Source organism: Furipterus horrens, unplaced genomic scaffold (assembly GCF_987537825.1).
Source record: "Furipterus horrens unplaced genomic scaffold, mFurHor1.1.pri manual_scaffold_2, whole genome shotgun sequence".
Lineage (NCBI taxonomy): Eukaryota > Metazoa > Chordata > Mammalia > Chiroptera > Furipteridae > Furipterus > Furipterus horrens.
The window spans coordinates 195,159,514-195,175,090 of NW_028327172.1; the positions used below are offsets into that span (position 1 = coordinate 195,159,514).

At 44.6% G+C, this 15,577-nt stretch overlaps 1 protein-coding gene across 1 annotated transcript in view; it reads right to left on the bottom strand.

The window, feature by feature from the left end:
* TBC1D1 (TBC1 domain family member 1) overlaps nt 1-15,577 on the bottom strand; it is a 203,238-nt gene that overhangs the window by 36,077 nt on the left and 151,584 nt on the right. The window contains exon 13 of the mRNA XM_090266989.1: nt 4,269-4,454. Within this exon, the coding sequence (XP_090123115.1) occupies nt 4,269-4,454 (186 nt within the window). The remainder of the gene's footprint in view (nt 1-4,268; nt 4,455-15,577) is intronic.

A 15,577-nucleotide genomic window follows, 5' to 3' on the forward strand; every position in this document is an offset into this window, starting at 1 on the left:
CTGGTGGTAAGACCTTATTCATCTGATGCATGGATTCTGTACTTAACTGACCCAGTTAGAACCTCCAAGTACAAATACATCAATAGATGGTGCTAAAAAGGCCTGCAGAGATCCCTCATGCAGCCTCTCATTTCATGGACACAAGTGAAGTTCAGAGCAATTAAGGGACTTGACAAGATTACTAACGAGCTGGTGGGTAGTAGCAACTCCAAGCCTAGTGCTCTCCCTTATCTTTTGTGATTTTTCATCTAGTCTCTTCTTCTTCTTCCTTTGAAGAATACATTTTCAAGGTCCTGTTAAACAATTCCCTACATTGGTAGAGTTCAAATTTTTAAAAAATGTCAACCCTAGATTTGTTTTGGCTGTGAGGAAACACAATAGGTGTCATCAGAGTTGAAGGAACCTTGTGGCAAGCCAGGTCCTGGACGAACCTTGCTGAACGCAGGCAGCACAGGGCTCTTGGAGCCAAAGTACATTTCTCTGGCAGTGAACTCTGCTGGGAGCACGTCTGGCTGCACTGAAGAGCCCAGCAAGCAAGACAAGAAACCTGCTCTGAAGTCAACAGAACTATCTGGCAGGAAGACTCAGCTGAAAAGGCTTAATCCATGTATTTTGCTGTTGGCCCAAGCAACATCCTGCTGTTCAACATCCCGATGACAAGGCTGCCTAAAGCCACTGGCCTCCAGGATGCCTGTCAACTAAGGCGGAGGGTGCAGGCCCGCAACGAACGTCAAGGCGCCAAGGCGAGAACTTTGGATACAAGGCTGAACTATTTAATATAGTAAATAAGGGTCTCAATCCCATGTCTGTGAGCTTCTGGGGCTGGAGGAAACCATGACTGCATGAGATCAGGTGCTGTAACCCTGCATCTAAAAACTTACTATCATTGAACATGGATGTATGAGCTAAGGTGGACTTTGGATTAACGTTCCGATCTGATTCCTGTCCATTGTGTAGGGTGGGCTGTGGCTGCCTGTCCCCAATTCTATGCCATTAGCAACTGTGTCCACAGATAAAAGTCTTCCAACTGCCAGCACCTCTTCCAAGCTTAGAAAGGGAGGGCTAAGGGGCTGGGAGCCTCAGCAATTAAATGACCCCCAACCTTATACAGATTTTAGAAAAACTGCACCTATTATTTAATTTTCTTTTTTTTACAATCAACATGTAGTATTTTTTTAACCAGGGAAAAACCTTTTAAAAAATATCTTCAATTATAATTCAATTTGATGTGTCATTATGCAGATGTAATACCTGTAACATTTTAATCTTAAACAGGAAATGCTGCACCACGAGTCAGTCCAAAAAGCAATGACGTGCTGACCAAAAACTGCACTTGTCTTGACCCATGCCCTGCTGTGGTGCATCAGGCTGCTCACACCGTCATTTACAATAGAGGAAAAATGGCTTTGCAAAGGGGTGCAGCGGAGGATCGCTGGCTCAGCAGGGAGGAGATGCATTTCAGTCCCAACTTCACTGAAAAAATAATCTGTTTAACTGAGGAAATTACAATTCGGCTTCCAACTGCCTACCATGAGTGAGGCAGATTTCAGTGATGTGGTTTGGTTTTTTTCTCAGATTCAATGCTTCTAGAACTGTAATAAATATCTGATCCATGTATGCAAGAGCCAGGAACTAGGCTTACCCGTAGAAGAACCTCCTCATACATGTTTTTTTAATTTCTTTTCCAAAGAGCACGCCAGTTGGCTTAACCCCATGGCCAATTTCAAAAGCCACTCCCAGTTGCAATACAACTTTCTTTTTTAAAAGCAGTTGGGGAAAAAAAAAAGGCAATGGAATGACTGTCTCTCTAGCACTTATTACACTCCCTGGTTAGTTTTTGTCAGATTTTGCTTCAGTATTTCATGACAAAATTCTGCCCCCTGTCCCACACCAACACAGCTTACTGAACATTTTTAGGCAGTTCATGATAAGGCTCTTAGTGATGATTATTTCTCAGCAATATAGGTCCTATACACACCGATACCTTGTTTTCTAAATTATATTTAGCAGGTGTATTGTGCTTTCATCACAAAGGTAAGCATGAGCTGAACTTCAGAGCTAAAAAAAGAAATGAGTCCCAGCAATAAACATGAAAGCCACGCAGGACAGACCACTGCCAGATGAATGGAGAAGCAGTAGAAAGCTGCTGGGAGGGGCCCGTGAGCGTATCTAACACCTGACACGGTGTTCCCTGGTCACCTGAGGAAATGTCCCAGTTCATTCTCATTTGGCAAGTGGCCACTTACACAGCTCTACAAAAGCTTTGCTTCTGTGATATCCTGATCTCATCAATTATAGTCACAATTCTCCCCAACATTCCCAAGAAGCCAGCCAGCAGCATTCCCATTTCAGAGCGGAGCCCTGAATGCCATGGCTGTCATTGGCACAACTGGCCAGGATAAGCACTAAGGTTTCTGACCTACAGGATGAACACGATTGCCTTCTTGCTTTCAACAAAAATCCCAACCAACACACACGTGAACGTAAGTGCCATGCTCCACAACTGCCACATAGCTGACGAAACTCAGTGATGTCTGCTTTCAGAATGACTTACCTATAGGAACATGCAAGCAAATGGTAGGAAAATAGAGCTGGGAGAATCCTCCGCACTCGCTGCTCTAAAAGGCCCCTGGTGCGGCTCCCCTCACCCCTTACCCTTCACCAGGTGACCCAGCTCTCTCAGCTTCAGTATTGCATCTACATCCATAAGCAGCCTCTCACAATGGCTGGACTGCTTTTGTATCAAAAGGTCTTATCACTTTATATTATACTTCTTGCTTTTGGTCAAAGATAATCTACCTATCTGGACTATGAACCATACTCATCAATTCTAGTATCTTAATGACTTTCAGCTCTTAACAAACAGCAAGGTCATTAAAAGGAGGAAGTTAAATGAAATGTACAGCAGCTCCCCCTTATAAACAGTGGTTGTGTGTCAAGACCTCCCATGGATGCCTGGAACCACGGATAGTACCAAATCCTATAGACACTATGTTTTTTCCTAGACATACTCACCTTTTCACTTAAAGGAAGCACTTGGTGGCTTCTCTTTGGCACATGTGAATTCTGTGCTTTACAACCATTATTAAGTAAAATAAGGGTTGCTGGAACACAACCACTATGACACCATGACAGTGGGTCTGATAACCAGGATAGCTACTAAGTGACTGACGGGTGAATAGTGTATACAGTGAGGACCCTTTGAACCAAGGATGATTCATGTCCTGGGCAGGATGGAGTGGGACAGCTAGGAGATTACGTCACACTACTTAGAACAGCGCACAACTTAAGCCTTATGAATTGTTTATTCTGGAATTTTCCTGTTAATATTTTCAGACTGTGGGATCACTGAAAGCCCAGAAAGCAAAACCACAGCAAAGGGGGACCACTGAAGTCCAACTCCAGAATTCCTCTGGGGGTGACGACATGACCAAACTACCTATATGGTCTCCCCTGGAGAGAATGGCCAGACTTCCTGGTCAAAATGATTACTTTATAGCCAGGCCGCTCGCTACACTCTAAGACCCATGTTCTTTCCGTTATACCACCCAGGGTACATAAACTTAGCTGCTTTGAAAATAATATTTATTGCTTCAAGTGACAACATGGAAACAGGAAATGAACAAAATCTAAACTTTCAAAGTTCGTATCTTATTTTGATACTGACATGACCCTGGGCAAGTTGCCTGGCTTCTGGAAGCCTTAGGTTCCTCTTCAGGCTAATGCCTGCCTTTTGGAGTTATCCTGAGGATTGAATGAGCCTCTCTACATAAAACACCCTGATATCTGTCCAGGCAGAGCCCAACTAATGTTCAAGTGTTCAGGTTACTTGCAACTCACTAAAAGTTCACATAGAGTGAGATTATGAACTTTAATGATTATGTGGGATTAGTTCATATAAAACACCTGGTGAAGAGACTATGGCTGTGGACAAAGTAGAGGAGAGAGAGAGAAATCCAATTTTAGAAGGTGAAAGCTTATATTTGCAGGTTGTCTCTCAGAAGTTCTAGACATCATGCTAAAAACGATTATATAACAATAATTAATACAGTTGGTGAGATCATCAGGTCTCCAGAAGGAATGTTAACTTTGAAAAATTAAACATATAGTTACATATATATGTACATATATAGAGATATATGTATGTTAAGAGTACCTTGCTTTCTCTAAAAGGCAGCACGTTTACATCTGACATGATTTCACTTAAAAGCTAAGTAAGACACATTATAGTCAAGAGGCCTGTTGAATATAAAAGATGGCAAACCAACCTTGGAGCTTCTGATTTTCCTTCTCCATTCTGAGGAGCAGTATCTGCTGTAGAATCGCCTTTTGCCATAGTTCTCGAAGCTCGCGAGACGTCCTTTTCTTTTCCTCTGGTAGAGGAGCAAAGGGCCCATCTTCACACACTGGTTCCAAAGGAGATCGTGGGGGAAGCTCTCCCAGCTCGGAGTAATCTGAGAGGGAAAAGGACATTTCTGAATGGTAATTTTTCAATAAAAATTTATATTTAAGTATACAGTAGTCCCTCTCTCTATATCGCGGTTCACTTATTGCGGGATTTTTAAAAATATTATATTTATTTAGTTATCGCAGATTTTTCGCTATATCGCGGGGTTTTGCGGTACTGTATATGTATGTTGTTAAAGTTACATAGGTTTAAGAGTGTAGAATATGTTTAAGAACATAAGCAGTGTTTATAAAAGTGTGGAAAAGGTTAATAAGGGACTGGGAACGGTTAATAAGTGTGTAGGAAGGGTTTATAAAGCCTTAAAATATATATAAATACTAAAATAAATGTAAGGTTCCTACTTCGCGGATTTTCACCTATCGCGGGGGGCGTCTAGAATGTAATACCCGCGATAAGTGAGGGAATACTGTAATGCCAAATCAGAAAACTCTACTCATTCAGATACCACATCATGATATTACCCAAACTAATGATTCATGTTTTCACATGCACTATCATAAACTATGTTTGAGCTATAAACATCTAACAACATATCCAGGAGTAAGCAAAAGTTGTAGCAGGTGAGGAAATGTTCAAAGGTACCTACTTTTTAAGGTGTAATGTATCTTCTTCTGAGTTAATGACTACATTAATAAAAATAATAATAGCAAACACTCACCTAATGCTATGTTCCAGACTACTCTGAGGGCTTTATGTATAATAATTTATTTAACACTCAACCAACCTAAGACGTAGATACTATAACTATTCAGTTTTAAAGAAAGCAAAGCAAAGCACTGGGAATTTAAGTAACTTGCCCCATGTCACACAGCTAGGAAGGAGCACAGCCAGGATCGGAAGCCAGTCTCACTTTCATATGCGTGCTTAACCATCTGTTACATGGCTAAGTATTCTGAAATACAATTAACAGTGACCATTAACGCATCCTCTACCAAGTACTGGGCACTGTACCAGGTGTTTCATGTAGAGTGACTCATTCAATCCCGAGGACAATTCCAGAAGGCAGAGATTAGCCTGAAGAGGAAACCAAGGCTCAGAGAAGCCAACAACGTGCCCACGGTCATAGAGTGAATAAGCAGGTGCGTTGGGATCCCAACCTATGTCTGCCTGACTCGGAAGTCCACGCTTTCTGCTGCTTCACAGAAGACTCTTGTTTCCAAAAGTGATTCCTGGCCGATGAGCCAGGCACTGGAACAGCAGCCAGAGCAACGCGTCAGCATACTTTCACATGTATATTAGCGCGTCAGCGTACTTTCATGTGTATATTACACAGCACATCAGTGTGCTTTCACATGTACACAAGAAGAACTCAGGGACCCATCCATCAACAGAACACTAGGTGAAATTCAACTGAAAATTCTTTCCCATTATTTTTTATTGAGTTAGACCATTTTTTCTTAGTTTTATTTTTCAATTACTTTACATTCAATATTATTTTGTATTAGTTTCAGGTGTACAGCCTAGTGGTTAAACAATCACATACTGCACAATGTGATCCCCCCGATACTGCCAGTACCCACCTGGCACCATACGCAGTTATTACAATGTTGTTCACTGTATTCCCCATGCTGTACTTTGCATCCCTGGGACTGCTGTGTAATTACCAACTTGTACTTTTTAACCTTTTCACCTTTTTCACCTAATCCACCAACCCCCTCTCCCCTCTGGTGACCATCAATCTGTTCTCTGTATCTATGAGTCTGGTTCAATTTTGTTCACTTATTTTGTTCTTTGGCCATATAAGTGAAATCATATAGCATTCCTTCCCATTCTTAAACCCTATTAATAAGACCAGAGCTCATCACATGCAGTCTCCTTCCTCTCGCCCCATCTTTTCTGTTGACCACAGCTGGTCTCCTCCTGGGCGTCTTGAAAATTCCTGCCACATTGCTTTCAAATGGAACGTAATGAATAGAACAGGTGTAACTCAGGCCAGGCTGATGGAGCATGTCTAGGAGTTTAGGCTGTTCGGTCCATTTATTTTCTCCAACTAGGTGCTGGCAAGGACTCCAGTCTATAACAGCTTATGAAGCCGCAGCTTTTGCTGGTTTCTTAATCAGAGAAATCAGACCTGCTGAGAGTACAAGCATTGTTTGATGGTGACAGCTGTGGCATTTAAGGCAAAACTGCCTCACTAATGTCCTCTGCCTTTGCGTTCCTTTTCCTTGTTATCAACCACAGGTCAGTTTGCTGAGCCTTTACCATGTGTGAGTCCTTGACACGAATAAGTCTGTCTGATTCTCACGACCACCTCATGACAAAGGTGATATTATTCTCATTTTACAGCCAGAACAAGTAAGGTGCAGTGAGGTTTTTTTAAAACTTGGCCAAGGTCACACAAGTCAGAGTTGCAATCACGGAGTATTTTCCTCCAGAGTGAAGATGGCGCACCCAGTGCTTCTCTAATGCCTAGGGGCACAAGCATCATGTGGGGACCCTGCTAGAGGACCAACTTTGATTCAGTATGTCTGAGGGGAACCTGAGAGTCTGCGTTTCTATCAAGCTCCCAGGTGACGCCACCACTGCGGACTCTCCAACGCACTCTGAGTGGTGGGGCTCACACTGCACGTTCACTTTCATTCTCTCACGTGACCCTGTGTGCCTAGTATCATGCCGGCTCTTCCCGTCCTTTCACTGTACCGCTAGGTCACAGTTCAAGCTGTTATTGTCAACTGCCTGAATTTAGGCCTTCACACACGGCCAGAGCTTGTCCCAACCTTGGCCAGGGTACCAAGACCAACTGCAAAACACAGAGAAGGGTGACGGGTACTAGTGTTCATTCCACCTCTGAAGTAACAAAACAAAACTGAGTCCACTGAAAAGATCACCAAACAAACCTAGCAGTTTACAGCAGGGTCTCTCAGCCTTAGTGCTCCTGCCATTTTGGGCTGGATAAGCTTTTGTCATGGGCGGGGTGGGGCTGTTCTGAGCACTGTATAATGCTTAGGAGCATCCCTGGGTAGTGCCCACTCGAGGATAGTAGTTATCTGCCCACCCCAGTAGTGACTATCAAAAATATCTGGACACTGCTAAATGCCCCCTGGGAAGAAGAGGGGACAAGATCACCTCCAACGAGAACGTGATTCAGAATTTTAAAAACCCTGGGAAAGGGAAAAATGTATCTCCTTCAACCAAATTTATTTTATGTGGTAACAATTACTAAAGTTACGGTTTATAATAAAAAATTTTAAAAAATATATTATCTTTTGTTCATATGAAGAGTAGCCTAAGTTACAAAGTAGTTTAGTAATTTATAAAAGGTGGATAAATATCTGTTCTAAATTTGGCCTGGCTAATTTAATCCAAGAGGGCTGTTTTCTTATCAATGCAGATAGATTCAGATTTGGCAGATAAAGCTACAGCTCTATTATCGGTCCTCTTTCATGTGTTCGTGCATGCATGCGTATGTGCATTTGTGGATTGGCAGGATAAAAATAATAACAGAAATGTTGGACAATTTTCAGCTGAAAACCTTGTTCTGATAATAAATATGTGCATTATTGCAACTTGGATAATTCCAAAGCCATTGACACCAGTACTTATTGAGTCCCTTTTATGTACTCAGAATGGGATGTGCTAGGTGGTCTAAGAGAGGCTGCTTTGATGTTTCTACTATTTTCCAGAACACTGAGGATCTGGCTTCCTTCCTCGACTTACATCGTTGCTGAGAGACTGCTGCCCAGAGAGTCTGCTGAGGAAGAGCATACTTAGTACCGCAGAGGCCGAGCCAGAGAGGGGGGCTGCTGCACCCCCAGCCCAGCTGCATTAGTCCCTCTCTGTAAACATAGACACCTCTTGGGTTCTAATCCCTTGGTTCAAATTCTGAGAAATGATATTCACCTCCTATTTCCTCACCTGTGGAGACCACAGGCACTGATGGACACATTTATAAAGTCCGCAAAGCCACAAAATCAAAGGGCTACAATAACACGTTAGTCTAGGATTAAATTTTACTCTTCTGACATCTCCTGTAATGACAGGATGTAGAATGCTTAAATTATGTAGGCTTTCAGAAACAACAGTCTTTGATGGGTTCTAAGAATTTTAAAATGAGCCATAATTTAGGGGCCCTAAGAGACAACTGCCTCCATTTAAATCACTGTGGTGACATTCTCAACAGAGTCATAAATACGATCTATGCTGGCGTGTCAATATTTTAGATATCAAATTGCTCCCCAACAACTCTGTGCTGCTGCATTCTTCTCTCTCCCTGCATACAAATGCGTGGGGCAGAATATGACCTTGTGTCACTGGTATGAACACAATCTGTGCTGTCACAAGGCAGGAGAAAATAGGAACATGCAGACAGCCTCATATATGGCCAGCTTCCGGCTCCGTAAAGTATCAAATATAGGGCTCCTTTCTTGTATTTTCATGAGATACTGATATCAATTTTTGAACTGCAGTTACAGACGTGACAGTAAACCACATGCTAAGTGCCCTGTAAGAAAGAGCAGCTCCAGGAAGAAAACGAAGAGACAGACCCTGATTCTCCAATATTCCGGCTTTTTCTGTTATCCCACAGCAGGGAATTTAATAACTTTCTCTCGGTCCCTCTTGAAAAATTCTCCTTTTCCATGCCAAAAGAAAAAGAAATGCTTAAATTCCAGTTGTTCCTAAACCTCTGCTTTAATAACACGAGTAGGTTTTGGAAACGAGAATTGAAACTGAGCATTGAATCCCTGGAGAAACGTGAACAGCACCAGGAGATATAACATCTGCAGCATCTGCTGTAACTAACTCACAGCTGAAGAACATTTCTTACACAGCCAAAGTAAAAATGAACGTGTAGACTTAAGGAGGGAACAGCCAGTCCTCTGTGGACGCCATCACACTGTTTACAAAGTACGAGTAACGTGAGCTCTACCACAGAGGAACAGAGAAGCCAGGAGAGCAGAGACCTCTGTTTCCCACCGCACCTGAGCCCGGAAACAGCAGGTGCCTGTGGGAGAGTCACTGATATGGACACAATCCGTGCTGTGACAGGGCAGGACTTCATTAACCCACGATTGCTCTGAAGTCATGGTACAACCCCATCAGGATTTCTTTAGATGGTTGGTGAAAAATAATAAAAGAACTTTGTAATTTCCCTACACTTGTGTTGTTTGATGGTCTAGTTATAAGAAAACAGAATTAAAAAACAGACATTCATTTGGTAAAAAGAAATATTTTTAAGTCTTTGGCACCTCCTGCTAGAAGTACAGATATGAGTATGACATAGTCCCTTCAAATTTCAACAGGATGATGTTCACTGCAGCATCATATATAATAGCCATGATGTGGAAACTACCTGAGTGTCCACTGATGGGTGATGGATAAAAGAGATGCCATACATATACATACAATGCCATACATATGCATACATACTCAGCCATAAAGACAGTGAACTACTGCCATTTGTGAAAACGTGGATGATCTCAAGAGTATCACTTAAGTGAAGTAAGTGAGACAGAAAAGGACCAAACCACATAATTTCACTCATATGTGGGATATAAAACAGAAAGCAACAAGTGAACAAGACAAAATCATAGACAACAGTATGGTGGTTGCCAGCGTGGAAAGGGGGTAGAGGGAGGGAGAAACGGGTAAAAGGGGGTCAAACATATGGTGTCAGAAGGGAGGAGACATCAGGTGTTGAGCATGCAGTACACAGATAAGAAGTTATAATCTCATGTAGCTGAAACTTATGCAATATTATTAAGCAATGTTACCCCTATACATTTAATAATAATTTAAAGTTTTCTATAGGGTGGCTGAAAGAAGCACATGACTCCTAGTGGTCTAAAAGTTAAGCAAAGAAAATGAATTTCTCCTGTTTATCAGGTCAAGAGCATGGACCCTGGAGCCAGATGTCTGGGGTCAAATACTAGCTCTACCGTGAATCTAGCTACTTCACCTCAAAGAGGTGGGCTGACCACTTTCCACCTGTTTCCTCATCTGCAAAACTTAGATAATAGGGCCTCTCTTATAGGATTACTGTGGGCATTAAATAGGTAAACGTGTGGGAAAAAACAGAGCCTGGCACCTAGAAGCATTCTGTAAAATGTCTATTCTCATTATCAGCATCAGGTTTTTGGAAGTGGTGGTGGTTCATGCAGGACGCGTGAAACCCAGACAGGTGGAAATGATGGGGGCACATTTCAGGTACACGGAGCAGCATAAACAAGGTGTACAGGTGACTACCAAGTAATCACTCAACAACCATCTTGGCTAATGACCAGATGTTGTGCACGTGGCAGTAGAAGACGAGAGTGGCTGAGCCTAGGTTACAGAACAGGGAGCCAGCACTGCCTGAGATGGGACAAATGGGAGGTGAGGATAAGTGACGGGAAGGCAGACACACATTTAAAAAACGGAAGTGGCCAGGATATGCAGAAACTAGAAACAGAAGCAGTAGCCCTGCAGTCTTTAGTCCTACACCCTCCCAAATGAGTCATTTGGGGTGAGTTTCCAAGGTTCTATTAAGCTTGGACTTGGGGTTGCGATGACAACTCCAAGGGGCAGCACAAAGGGAGCAGGGCAGCGGGAGTCCGGGGAAGAGACAGGACTGGAGAAAAGGCGGAGAGCAGGTGCTCCTGGGAGCTCTGGTAGGTGGCCAGCCGCGGCCGGGCTTCCTCCCTCTGCGCTGAGCTGTGCAGCACAATCGCCAAGCACCAAGAACTTTCTGTTTCCCCAGTGGAGGGAAGACAGGGGCTACATAAGCTTGAAGAGAACCAAGAAAACGCTCTAGATGAAAGAATCTTTATTTAACACACTGGATAAAATGCGCCTTCGAAATAAATGGCATTTGTTTTTACATCTTCAAGGGGAATGATATTGAACTTTTTGAGAAGGCTGAAGGTCAGGGCTCTTGTTTCCTGTTTAAAAACAATAAAACTATAAAGAGGAACAACTATTCAACTATTCAGCCTCAGTTGGAATATAAAATGCTGATCTTTGCCATAGTGGGCGCTCTCCTGTGACGCTTCTGTGACACTGAATTTCAAATGGTGGGCGTCGAGTTTCATGAGACACTGTGGGTGGAAAAGCACCAGCTCCACAGAGGCCCCTGGTCAGTGCCAGCAGGACGTGTGCATGGGGACCTCCCTCTAGCACCCACTGCATGATGGTGACCTTGGCCACCCCTCGCGCACTTTTCTTCCTTCTTCTGGATGGTGGGGGAAATGGTCTGCACTCTCAGGAACACAGACCCTGAGGGCTGAAAGGGGCTCTACAAGATGACTTAGCTCAACCCCGCCTGCCTTCCCAGATGAGAAAACTGAGGCTCCAAGAGGTACAAAGTGCCATTTTTTGAGCACCTACTACGTGCCAGGCAGTGTGCTGCGCAAGCACCCACACAGTTCATCCTCACACCCCACGACAAGCGAGGGCTGTTTTGATCCCTCGATGGCTGGGCCCCAGACAGAGCCAGCTACTGGGTGGAGGCAGGACTGGAACTCAGACCCCAGGCTGGCTCCTGCCAACACCTCCGGTGATGAAATGAACGCAAAGAGGGGGAGGAGGCGGCACCTAACTACACCAGCGCTGCCTCTTACTAACCAGGAAAGAAGCAGGCCCCTGATCTCCCTGTGCTTCAGTTTCCTCATCAACAACAGCATCTACCTCCCAGCTTTGCTGCAAGGATTAAATGAAAAATCCTTTAGCGCACTTAAAGCAGTACTTGGCCAGGGATAAAGGCCGAGTTGCTAAATATTATTGTCGTTATTTTATTCTAAACCTGCAGCAGTATCCACTGGGTAGACATCTCCACAAGCAGACTAGGGCCGGGATTAAAAAGAAAACTGGGGAAGACGGACATTTACTCTATGAAGAAAATGGCAGTGTCGCCCCCAGGGCTCCCCCCAACAACAGGAGGCCCCTGGTCACTGTGTCCAGGACCCCCGGTCACGAGAGGCATGGAAACACATTCTCACAATGGCTGGAATGCCCTTTGGCCTTCCTTTGTCTGGCTGACTCCCTTCCTCTCCCTTCAAAGCTCAGCTCCAAGGTCGCGCCCTCTGGAAAGGTTCCTCCTGCCTGCCTGCCTGCCCTGCCAGATCCCGCAGCATCTCCTTCATGCTCCTCTGCTTGCAGCAGACCGCAGCCGGGCCTTTCTGGTTCTGAGAACGGCATCTGAGGGGCTGCCAATCACTGCCCAAGCACAGATAATACACGCAAGAGGAGCTCAGAGAAGCAGGAGATCAAAGTAGCCTGGATCCCCTTGGAAAAGACGAAGCAGAATGGAGAGAAGAAAGAGGCTCGGTCTAGACCAGCGGTTCTCAATCTGTGGGTCGCGACCCCTTTGGGGGTCGAACGACCCTTTCACAGGGGTCGCCTAAGACCTTCGGAAAACACATATATAATTACATATTGTTTTTGTGATTGATCACTATGCTTTAATTATGTTCAATTTGTAACAATGAAAATACATCCTGCATATCAGATATCTATTACGATTCATAACAGTAGCAAAATTACAGTTATGAAGTAGCAATGAAAATAATTTTATGGTTGGGGGTCACCACAACATGAGGAACTGTATTAAAGGGTCGCGGCATTAGGAAGGTTGAGAACCACTGGTCTAGACAGAGGGGACAAGGAAATACATGCAGAGAACAGAAAGGAACAAGCAAGGCCCTTGTGGGGCACACGATTCCAGGCCCAAGTGACTGGGACTCAGCTCTTTCAACAGCTTTAGTCCTATATTATGCAAAGCTTAAACCTTCACATGTTCCTGTATATAAGTGCCTGACATTTATGTATATACCTGTATTGTTTTACATATAGAAAGCTTTGTAAAAAGCACATTACAAATAGGGTGTTAAGCACCCCTCCAAGCAGTCAATTGTTTCATTCATCCCAATGAAACTAACTTGTGTCCCCAAGGAGACAGATGAGTGGGCCAGCATGACAGGTCAGTGTGAGAAGTGGCAGCACAGCCCATGGGGGCCATCTCGGAAGCGGTGAGCCTAGCCTGACCCTTCTGTGGAGTGGAGTGCAGTAGGGGAAGGGACAGAGGTGAGGGGTAGGGTGTGGCGCTGAGTTCTGAAGCCCAACCAGAACCTACAGCTGCCAGAGAGAAAGAGGAGGGCCCTCCTTGTGCAGTGCAGGAATGAAAACACACCTTAGGATGGATTCCGGCGTGTAGAGCAGTTCCAGGGGACCCTGGGAAAGCGTGTGTGCTGGGGTGGGAGGGGCGGAGCACATACAGATGGTAAGAAAGGAGCCAGGTCAGACGGTGAAGGGCCTCCAGTGCCAAGGAGACTGCCACCCTGACACAGGCTCCAGAGAAGAGGTGGACAAATGAGTAGCCATTAAGTCCCGTGTCTGTGAGCCAGTGAGCATTAACCATGTGGGGACTTAACCACTCAGCCCCCTTGATCTCATCCACATGGAGCTTTTAAAAGGTGTCAGACCATCCAACATTCATTTACATTGTTGAGTCTCCGTGACTACAGCTGCTGATCAGCCCATCCAGCTTGGACCTCACTGTGGGTGTAGAGGACAAGCTGTCTCCCTGAAACCCTTGCCCACGACAGCACACAGGGTCCCCATCAACAGGACCTCGGCCACAAGTTCAGCCTGTGCGAGTTCTCTGAATGCGGTCTCCAGACCGCCAGCACCTGGCTCACCTGCCTGCTTGTTAGGACTGCAACTTCTTGGCCCCACCTCAGACCTACTACCGGACCACAAACTTTGGGGTGCAACCCAGCAACCTGGAATTCCACGGCACAGTAAGGTTTGAGAATCCCTGGCCTCTGGCATTCTTTCACTTTTAGATGATAGGTTTATCTTAATTGATTTCATATTATATGACACTAGGGAACAGGGGTACCTTCAAAATAAATTATTTCAGATTAAACAATGACTGCATCCATTATGGATAACTTGACCATTAAATAAAATTTTAAAATGTAACATATCTTGCTTTTAAAACACCAGCCAAGCTAGTTTATAACTTTGCCAAGGGCAACTGTTTGAACTGAAATTAGTACTGGTTTCTTAAGAAATGCATTCAGAAAGTGGTCCCTCCCTGCTGACCCACATCAACTATCCCCAATAATACACTGATACGTTTTCCTTCCAGAAAACTTCCTGATGTGAACATAGTCAGAGGCACAGACCAATGAGTCACCCAACACAAACAGAAAAAATACTATTAAAAGCTAAGATCACTATTTCTTAACTCGTGAATTTAACCATCTTCAGAAAAGCAGTACCTTGATTTCCAGCACAGCTTCCAGCCCCTCCTCCGTGTGGCCTTCTCCAAGCAGGGCAGCCCCTGCCATGATACCCGGTGCTGGGAACAAGGTGTGCTCAGTCTCAAGGGGCCTTTCTGCGTCTCCCTTTCTATGGAGGCTGGTAAAAAGAAGCCTAGGGAGGAAATCGGTGTCCTCGCCCTCACAGCCCAGGGTGTAAGGAGGGTCAGAAGAGACCCGGTAAGAGCAAAGTGGCTGCATTATTAAAGGACAGCTTTCACGCTTGACCCCGAGGAGTTCTGTTGGCCAAGTCCACACAGTGGGCTAGGGGAGTAGTGAGGAATGGAGCTGTCTTAGTTGGCTTGGGCTGCGAGAACAACAAATCATAGACCGAGGGACTTAAACAACAAATGTTTATTCTTACACAGGTCTGGGGGGGCTGGAAGGACAAAACCAGGGAGCCTGCACAGTCAGTCAGGTTCTTGGCGAAGGCCCTCCTCCTGGTCTGCCTTCCCTGGCTGTATCCTCACTTGGCAGAGAGAGAGAACTCTAGTCTCCGCTTCTTACTTTAAGTAAGGCACTAATCCTTTCTTGGGGCTCCACCGACATGATTTCACCTAAACCTAATTACCTCGCAAAGGCCCCACCTCCAAATGCCAACACGTCAGGTATTAGGGCTTCAACAGCTGAACTTGGTGGGGGACAAACATTCAATCTGCAGCGGGAGCAGATGTGGTTCTAAACCACCCCTCCACCCCACCGTAGCACAGCAGGTCTGATTTTACGTGTTACAGGGCCTCCGTAAACTCTCCTTTAAAAAGAATTCAGTCAGCAGCCAAGAAAAAAGGGAAGTTTTGAAAGCCCAGGTAGCAAGATTTTGTTATAATGGAAGGAAGAGGATGGTGTGTGGAGGGATTGGTGGAATTCAGGG